The sequence below is a fragment of the Dromiciops gliroides genome, chromosome 2 (assembly GCF_019393635.1).
Source record: "Dromiciops gliroides isolate mDroGli1 chromosome 2, mDroGli1.pri, whole genome shotgun sequence".
In the NCBI taxonomy this organism is placed as follows: Eukaryota; Metazoa; Chordata; class Mammalia; order Microbiotheria; family Microbiotheriidae; genus Dromiciops; species Dromiciops gliroides.
In genome coordinates, this window is record NC_057862.1 from 154,036,130 (window position 1) to 154,046,323 (window position 10,194).

Sequence of the window (10,194 nt, forward strand, 5' to 3'; positions counted from 1 at the left end):
TCATGCTTAACAAGATGCAAATACATCTTTGGAGTAATTCCAGTAGCCATTTATCCCATAAAATCAGGTGACCTTTAGTTCTCAAAATCTATACCCGCAGAACTTAAACTCTGCTGCTAGGCTTCTAAACAGATTTATCATTAGAAAATTAGCCAGGGGGCCGGCTAGATAGCACAATGGATAAAGCACCGGCCCTGGATTCAGGAGTACCTGAGTTCAAATCCGGCCTCAGACACTTGACACTTACTAGCTGTGTGACCCTGGGCAAGTCACTTAACCCCCATTGCCCCGCAAAACAAAACAAAACAAAAGAAAAAAAAAAGAAAATTAGCCAGGAGGTAATTAAAGTTTCTGGCCATATCCCTTGACAAAACCACTAGGGATGAAAGGGTTACAATCTGTACCTACGGATAAAGTATCCCGATCGGTGAAATCATGGTTCTCTTGAGGTGTATTCTAGGCAAAACAGAAGACGGGACATATCTATTAGCTATTCTGTTGTTGCTACTGCCAGACACACACAAACCATAGATCAGGCAGCATTAGGTTATAGAAAAAGTTTAGCCTAACACCTGAGAAACTTATTCTGAATCCTCTGCAGCAAAATAGGACTAGTCCCATTTAGCTGCAGGGAGAGGAGACTTGGGGGTGGGGGGGGAGATAAGAGGTTTTTGTTTTAATATTTTAAAAAGCCACTCTGGATTCACTAATTTCATCATTTATTTATGCTCAATTTAGCTGTAAGAAACAATGAACTGACACCTAAATTGAAATGTTAATTTCAATTTAATGGCCAAATTGAAATGTTAATTTTAATTTAGGTGTCAGTTTGTTATACTGAATACCCTTGAAGCAGGCAGATTTACCTTTTATCTGGTGGTGTTTTTCCAGTGTAGTTTTCAGGAAGAATTTCATTAAAATGTTGTTGAAATTGAGTGGTTTTTTTTTTCTAATCAGCCTTCTGTTGGTACCTGTGTTTGTGTGTCCTCCCTCCAGAAACCAGTGAGGGCGTCTCTCTACAGCTTGGAAACACAAAAGACTTCATTATTTCTTTTGACCTCAAGTTACTGACAAATGGGAGTGTATCTGTGGTTTTGGAAACCACAGAGAAAAACCAGCTCTTCACAGTGCATTATGTTTCAAATACTCAGCTGATTGCTTTTAAAGAAAGAGACATTTACTATGGCATTGGGCCCAGAACTAGTTGGAGCACTGTCACTAGAGACCTGGTCACTGATCTCAGGAAAGGAGTGGGTCTCTCCAACACAAAAGCTGTCAAGCAGACCAAAATAATGCCTAAGAAAGTCGTTAGGTTAATTGCAAAAGGGAAAGGCTTCCTCGACAACATCACCATCTCTACCACAGCCCACATGGCTGCTTTCTTTGCCGCGAGCCACTGGCTGGTCAAAAACCAGGATGAGAAAGGTGGCTGGCCCATCATGGTGACGCGAAAGTTAGGGGAAGGGTTCAGATCTTTAGAGCCCGGCTGGTATTCTGCCATGGCCCAAGGACAAGCAATTTCCACCTTAGTAAGAGCCTATCTCTTAACAAAGGACCACGTGTTCCTTGACTCGGCTTTACGGGCAACGGCACCTTACAAGTTCTTGTCAGAGCAGCACGGAGTGAAAGCTGTCTTCATGAACAAGTACGATTGGTATGAAGAGTATCCAACCACCCCTAGCTCATTTGTTTTAAATGGCTTCATGTATTCTTTAATTGGACTCTATGACTTAAAAGAAACTGCAGGGGAGAAGCTAGGGAGAGAAGCAAAGCTGTTGTATGAGCGTGGCATGGAGTCCCTGAAAGCCATGCTCCCCTTGTATGATACCGGCTCAGGCACAATCTATGACCTGCGGCACTTCATGCTGGGCATCGCTCCCAACCTGGCCCGCTGGGACTATCACACCACGCATATCAACCAGCTCCAGCTGCTGAGCACCATCGATGAGTCCCCTGTCTTCAGAGAGTTCGTCAAGAGGTGGAAAAGTTACCTTAAAGGCAGCAGAGCAAAGCACAACTAGAGCTTGAGACCAAAATCGCATTTCCGCCATCTGCTGTCCATAGGGACGATCCAGAAAAAAAACGCGCGTTTTAAAAGGTCGCATACTAAGTTTTCACAGACAACTTTAAAGAAGTGATCCTTAAAGCTAATCAGAAATAATTGCATTCCATGATGTGGATGTTAAGAAGCCTAAGTGACATTTCTAGCATGAGGGCTGAATAAAGGCTATACTCCCTTTACCTTGCTTACCCATAATCCAATTTGATTAGACATGCCTTAAAAAAATTCACACTGTTTGGGGAACATCATTTTCTTCTTCTATGAAAATGGTTAAATAGCCATATAGTCCTTCTGTCTAGCCCTTGCGTGAAAATCTAGTATGTGGCCTCTTTTAAAATGAAATTATTTATGTGTGTGTTGGGAGCAGAGTACAGAAAAATCATGTGCTGTAATGAGGTAAATGTCTACTTGTTGACTGGATAGTGGACTGTGTACATCTTTTTTAAAAGATGTTTCTTTTCTACAGAATAATTTGGGGGGGCATTTGTTAAATTTGGTATATATGGAGAAATATTTTGAGCTCTTGGTTTTCTTGAAATGTATAAATTAAAAACATACAGCCAGTTTTCTGGCTTCAGAGTTACATTCTGTAAGCACAAATAAGAGTGAAAATCGTTGACTGCACAATTGCAAAACTACCATTCATTTTTGATGAAACTTGATCTCCAATCAGTTAGTTGAAAGTTTGATCATCAATCAGTCCCCCCCTGCCATAGCATTGGGTTCTTTTTGTCACTGTTGGGAATTTTGTATTGTATTTCAGGTTATATTTAAGAATTCTGTTCATTTTGATACCACAATTCTTTGTGAAACTTTGTCATCAGCCTAGATTTGTTAAGGATCTAATTTTCATAGCCTGCAGAAAAACTTGACTTAAACTTGTAATAGGACTGAGTAGCTTCTTTTCTTGAGTAATTCACCTTAAGGGCTTTTTGAATCAGTGTCTATTGTTAGAATCATTCCCCACCCCCATATGTGCTCTAAAGGGGGAACAATGTAGTATAAGCATTAAATTCAAGACACATGCTTTTTTCATACTATAAGCTATTGTTGTAATGCACATTAAATATTTTTTCTGGCATTAGAGAAAATTATTTCAGCAGTTGGACAAAAGAGAAGCTGCTTCTACATGTAGGCAGGTTTCATAGCCCTTCACATCCACATGGGTATTATCTGGATGGCTAAAGGCCTTCAGAGTCATTGATCAGGTCATTGGGCTAGTGGGGGTGGGGTGACTATAATTTGCCACTGGCCTTTGTCTTAATTCCATTAGTAACTGGTTGGTTACAGGCAATTAGATTAATGCCTTATAGCAATACTGTGACTTATAAACATAAGGCCCCACAATTCCCAAGAAATAAGCCTGTCGAGTACAACATGGCTTAGCTACTCATACCAAATGGTTACCAGAAACCAAATATATGCCCTATCAATCTGCAAAATTGATTTTACTTGTGGATCAAGAAAGGGAAATGAAATTTTGAAGAGAGGCTTCATGAGCCAAGGAAAAGATACCTGTCAGCACTGAGATAAAATAAATCTGATCATAGAAGATGCAGGCTTGAAGCAACCAATGTGGTTAACCATTAGTTTTTTAATTTTGCAGTCTGAAAATTCTCGACTCAGAAAGCTTTTTTTTTTTCTTCCTCAGTGCTAGAGTCCGGAAAGTCTATGTGTAATCACCCCATTTGATTCTTTGTGATAACTAGGCTATTCTAGAAATATGAATGGTCCGGCCTTTTCCCGGATGTGTTTGCACACCCCTCAAGGAGCTCAGATTAGGAGGATTCACAAGAGTGTTATGGTACTGTTTTGGAGACAAATATCAGTCAGTGCCTTAGCAATTCGGCTGTCTTCCTCGCAGGATAGGAATGCAGTGATTTTCACCCAGAAATGTTAGAAATGAATGGCATTGGTGTGTCTGTGCTGTTGGTCTGACCTTATATTCTTTACTGCAGCAGCTGCAGCGTGATTTCCTTGGTCCTAAGAGAGTTCCCTGAACCCGTGGCACCATTGTTGGGAAAAACATATGGAGACAGCATCATTATTTTCCCCCTAAACCATCCGTTCTTTGCATTTGTAATTGTCTCCATAGATACCCTCAGTGAGAGCTGCTTATATTTAAACCCTTTGACCTGTGCACTCTTGTTCTGAGCTTGGCCAGGGGTGAGGCTGGGTATCAGGAAGAGGAGAGGGAATGGGACTAGTGTGTAGAATTGCATTGGTCTTGCCTTTAGTTGACTCTGATTTGAACCTAAACCTCTTTTGGCATTTCACATGGAAAATCAAATCATCCAAGAGTGAAGGGACTCGGGTTCCACTTGACCTTTGGATCGGGAGTATTGTACATAGGTTTCATCTAAGAAACATGATGCATGTGAGTATATGCAACAGTGACACACAAGCACAACTCCGCAAGCGTGGCAGTCTTCTTTTCTTGACCAGTGTATGAAAGCTGTGCACTGGGAGCTGCTATTTTCATCCACTTCTCGTCTCTTTTCTCTTGTTTCTTCTTTGTTGTACATGTGGGTTATACACCATGTGTTAAATATGCAATAAAGTGTTTACTGGATGCCCTTGTGAAGGGTAGTCCTTTGTAAAGCTGTACAGACTTTGCAGTTCAAGCACAATGTGCACATGTTAGTTTTATATACAGCGAAACTTGATTTTTTTGCAGACGGAAAGGTATTATGTTTCTATACAAAGTAAATGGATTGTTTGTGCTTAATGTAAAGCTGCTTTATAAAATTGTAAAATAAAGTTTTTATCTTGAGCGCTATGCCTGAGTGCTTCCATTTGGCCCCTCATATTCCAGGAAAGTGTGGAGGAAACAGGCCAGGGTCAAGTGAGTGACCGCTCCAGCCCATTACTTCCACAGCCATTCTGAAAATAGAACTTCCTGTCAGACCCATGCTACTTAATGTGCTCTTCTAGCCTTAAACTACCTGCTGAGGGCCTAGGGAGGATCCAAGAATTGTGAGGGCCAGCCCTCAAACTTGCACAAAACTAACATGGGAAACTCATGGGGAAATAGGTGCATGGGCGGGGAGGGTGACCACCTGACTATGGAAAGTTCCCCTTGGGGTGGGGAAAGCTTTCTGAGAGTCAGGGGGATAGTCCTGACCTCTGGAGTTATCTCTGTCTCCTAGCTCAGGTAGTAGCCACGCCTAACAGATTTTCTTGTTATAGAATTTAATCTTTCCCTACTTAGGTGTGTCCATCCTGATAGTTAGTTGGCCCAACCCCCCAGTCAGAAACCATTTTGGAACAGGGCTAAATAATGCCTGACTAAACTTGGGTGCTGAGAGGTTTGCAAAGTGCTCTCTTAGTAGTTTGACACATGTCATGACATCACATGTGACCTAAATAAGTACCAGAATTCAGAGAAGGGAGAAGTAAATCATGGTGGGTTGGAGACTTCACAATGGTATCTGATTCTGGTCCTTGAGGGAGAGGGCAGAATTTGGATATGCAGAATAGAAGGGGAGGATGTTTAAGGCCAAGGATAAAATCTTCAGAAACAGCATCACAGCAGGAACAAGGATACCCTTTTCTTTCCTGTTTGGATAACCCTATTAACTCAGTGAATCCTTTCTCACACCTGTTTGTACTTGCCCATCTTCCACAACACCAAGTACTGGCCATCTTCTTTTTAAAAACAGGGGTGGAGGGAGCAGTTAGGTGGCACAGTGGATAAAGCATCAGCTCTGGATTCAGGAGGACCTGAGTTTAAATTCCAGCCTCAGACACTTGACACTTACTAGCTGTGTGACCCTGGGCAAGTCACTTAACCCTCACTGCCCTGCAAAACACAAAAACAAAAAAAAAGACTCCTCGGACCATTGGGATCTGATTCATGGATATGTACAAAAGTGTAATCCTGTATCTGACTAAACACAGTGTTCTTTCCCAAAACTCGGCAGGGTGGAATGTAACTCATAAAGCCAGAGGTCCACATACAAACTCCCATGCCCCCACTACTCATTACCCTCAGAGATCTCATCCGTGGTTGCTGCAGCTTTCCTTGCCCCCATCATCATGGCAAGATCTCAAGCTCCCCCAGACATCATGGAGTCTATCCATGTCTTTTGGCAAGTCAATTTCACCTTGGTTGAACAAAATAATTTGCTTCCCTTCTAAAATTTTCTAAGATATATATTTAGATATGATGTAGCCTTTCATACATACATATATATATAAATTCTATAATATATGTGTATGTTATTTGTCTATAAATATATTTACAATCTTCCTGGAATGATTGATTCCTTGCATATGTGTGCTATATGCGACGTATATATGTATACATATATACATACATGTATGTATACATGTATGTATGTAAATTGTGTATTTTCAGATTCAGCCTCGGACATTCACTAGCTGTGTGACCCTGGACAAGTCACTTAACCTCTGTTTGCCTTAACCTACTGGAGAAGGAAATGACAAACCACTCAAGTAGCTTTGCCGAGAAAACCCCATGAACAGTATGGTCCACAGGATCAGGAAGTGTCAGACACCACTGAATGACTGAACAACAATGATACATGTATATATCCACAGGTGTATGTACCTGTAGTCACCAACAAGTTATCTGCTCATAGTTATTCTGCAGGACTTTTCTCAACCTGTATTTGAAACTGAACTGTTTTGATATATTGAATACCTTTGATACCTTGTCCACATAGGAGCACTTGAGCATTAAACTTCACCCACATACAACAGTCCTAGCCTTACAGTACCTATAAGTAAGTCGCTATTGTATTCTAGACCAGCTTAACATTCATCTATTCATTGTCTTCTGTCTTTAAAATGCCCTGAAATAATAGCCAAATGGCCCAGGGTTACCATTCAATAAGATAGGTTAGGAAGCAGGGGATCTGGATCCCTTAGCTTTGTCAAGGATTTAACTGTAGCATTATAAATCTGCCCCCCTTCTTTGGTCTGTGCTTTCTTCATAATGTCTGCTCCAGAATTTTCCAAGAATGAGAATTTTAAATTGAGGTTTGGGGCCTTAGGGTATCTGTAGGCACGGGTGATAGGTCGTGGAATGAGCGAGCTCTGGATTTGGGGTCCAAAGAACCATCTTGTCACCTTGTACAATTAATTTCCCTTTTCCAGACTTGTATCCTTACAAAATAAGGAGGTAAGGAAAGATGATCGATCTCTGAGGATCCTTCCAGCTTTGAAATCTTAGGATCCTAGGAATTTAAAACTACAGAGCGCTGTAATAATCACCATTAATAAATGCTAGCTAGTCAGTTTTTGTTTAGATGTATGAAGTCATCCTACATACGAGTCTTGAAGTCGTTCTGGGTTTAACGGCAGGATATAAAATCTAGATTGCAGACAAAATCTAGACTTTCATTACTCCCATTCGCTAAGAGTGGGAAATTGAAAATAGAAGTGAATTTAAATGTTGTCATGGTGATTAATTTGAATGTTTGCTGCCCAATTTGTGGTGAAAGGAGATACATTTACCATCTGCCTAGGGTGATTGATACCTTGTGCACACGTGCTACATCTCCTGCATGTTAAACGGCAATTCTAAATTGTTCCACTAATTCTTTTCCAGAAAGAGAAAGAAATGTAGAGCTAGCATTGCTGTGATGCCCTCTTTCTGTAGAGTGGCAGAGGGAAGGGAGTGAAGGGGGAGGGGGCATGCTGTTGACAATTGAAATACCCTGCATCTGGGGCACTAAGCAAGCAGTTTAGCTCAGTTGCCATTAGGTAAAACCTCTGCTATACCTGAGGCTTAACATCGGTGAAAATCTAGGGTTTTACCCCATAATCTGCTGTACTCCCATCTGTGCCCTGAAATCTCTGATTGCATTTTGAGGTGAGAATGGCTGCTTTATTCCAGTTGAGGAAAATCTAGTCAAGAAAGGAAATGAATCCCATTGGAAGCTCTGTTTGTATGTAAACACTTGGCAAAATGGCTCCTTTTTAATGGGTCGACCTCCTTTTTAACACCTGTGAAGTGAAATCTGGGCCACCCATCTTAATAGAGCAGCACTTGCTTCTTGAGGTGAATGCTTAAATTCCATCACCTGAAAAACAATCGCTAGCTCTTCTTTAGAAAGGTGGGATTTTAGAGGGCAGCTAGGTGGCACAGTGGATAAAGCACCAGCCCTGGATTCAGGAGGATCTGAGTTCAAATTTGACCTCAGACACTTACTAGCTGTGTGACCCCGGGTAAGTCACTTAACCCTCATTGTCCTGACCAAAAAAGAAAAGAAAAGAAAAAGAAAGGTGGGATTTTAGAGCTGGAAAGGACCTTAGAAATCCAGACCAGCTCCTTCAGATGAAAAGAACTCAGGCCTTGATTTGCCAGCAGACAGTAAGATATAGAGTTGGTGTCCTGTGACTCCAGATTCAGGGCTCTTTCCATCACACCAGAATGCCCTCCTGCTTTCTCCAACCTCTAGCCATAGGCACCTTTGCTTCCCAGAAATGCACCCTAGGCATTAGGGGTGGAGTTCTTATCTTGCTGGCATTGGACTTGGAAACAAGACCTAGGTTCAAAACTGGACTCAGTTCTGACACTCCCAAGTGCTACCAGACCAAATTAAAATGTCATTAGGAAATATTTAACAAAATTAAAATACAGTAGAAGATAGGTCATTTTAATATGTGGTTTTCTAAGTCAATATGCAGTCTGCAGTAAGGTATAATAATGTCACCTTCCTCTCCACCTGCACTGATACCTTACAACAGTGAAATCACAGGTCTAGGCAAAACATTTTTCATTCCTGTGACCTTAGGATATAGATTTAAAGAACTTTCGTGATGGAGTCCAACGCCTTTATTTTACAGATGAAGAAGCTGTCATAGAGAGGTAACAACACTTGCCCATTCATGGTCACAAAGTTATGTCATCTTGAACAAGTTGAGTCCTCTGTAAAAAGGTTAACAATCCTTGCATTACTCACCTACTGGGGTCATTGTGAGGAAAGTGCTATGTAAACCTTAAATTAGTCTAGGAACATAAGTCATTATTACTGCGTGAACTTAAGCTGCCATTATTTTAGTATTATTCATGCCCTGGCACTGACAGTAGCTTCTCAGTCCCACAGAAGGTTTACAGGCTAATATAAGGGTCATTTGTTGCTTAATGCATGTGTTGCTTTATCTTCGGGAAACACTGTTATAGATAAGAGCCCATTTCCCCTTTCTGTTATTTACCAACTACACCAAGAGGTGTCGGAAACAGTGAGCAGCCTTTCCACTCTCTCACCAATAGTCTTTCTAGGACTATGTATGATTGGGGGAGGGAGGTCTTCCTCCACCAGCCTTTAAAGCTCCCCATGTTACTCAGTTTTCACTAAAAACTAATGAATGCATTATTTTCCACTATCGTTAATTCCCAACTTGTAAAAGAAATTTGATCAACTTACCCATGAATTACCAGTGTAGTCCATTACATAGAGTTGTAGAATATATTGAAATAAATGCAATCTTAGCGATTATGATTCCTATCAATGATTATGATTCACATTAATATGAATGAACTTTCATGATGTTAATATGAATATTTGTGAATATCAATGAGTTACTTTTAAATAATGTACCTATCGAACTAGGATATTAGCATCTGCTTTGCCACTGAATCCTGAGGACCATGGGGCCTTTCCTTTTGACTCCCAACTGAAATTTCTATGTGTTCTCTTTGCCTGTTAAATGTGAGCTCCTAAAGAATTGGAACTGTCTTGCTTTTATGTTTATTTTCCCAGCACTTTGTGCAGAGAAAACATCAATGTGCTTTTTTGCATATTCATAAATGGGGGTTATTAAATAAAGTATGGCTTAAGGTCATCAAACACTTGATATAATACATCATTCATTCATTCTGCATTTACTGAACACCCACAATGTATGAAGGACTATGCTTTTAGATCCACATTATATTCATTGTTGTTGTTGTTTGTCCTTTGTTCTTGAAGAGGGCCATGACATTGGGGTAATGTCATGACTTGCAGCAAACTGGATTTAAGTGAGGGAAGGCTGTACACAGTTACCAAACCTCACTCTCTCCTCCAGAGCCATCTGGCTCCAGTGGCAAGATATATATTAGGGCATAGGGAGATAGCCCTGGATGTTTAAGGCAATTGGGGTTAAGTAACTTGCCCAGA

At 40.8% G+C, this 10,194-nt stretch overlaps 1 protein-coding gene across 2 annotated transcripts in view; it reads left to right on the forward strand.

Annotated features, from left to right (window-relative positions):
* GLCE (glucuronic acid epimerase) overlaps positions 1-4,835 on the forward strand; it is a 146,710-nt gene extending 141,875 nt beyond the window's left edge. For both annotated transcript variants that reach the window (XM_043984621.1, XM_043984620.1), the window contains exon 5: positions 997-4,835. In XM_043984621.1, coding sequence (XP_043840556.1) covers positions 997-2,021 — 1,025 coding nt within the window. In that variant the 3' untranslated portion in view covers positions 2,022-4,835. The remainder of the gene's footprint in view (positions 1-996) is intronic.
* The last annotated feature ends 5,359 nt before the right edge of the window (positions 4,836-10,194 follow it).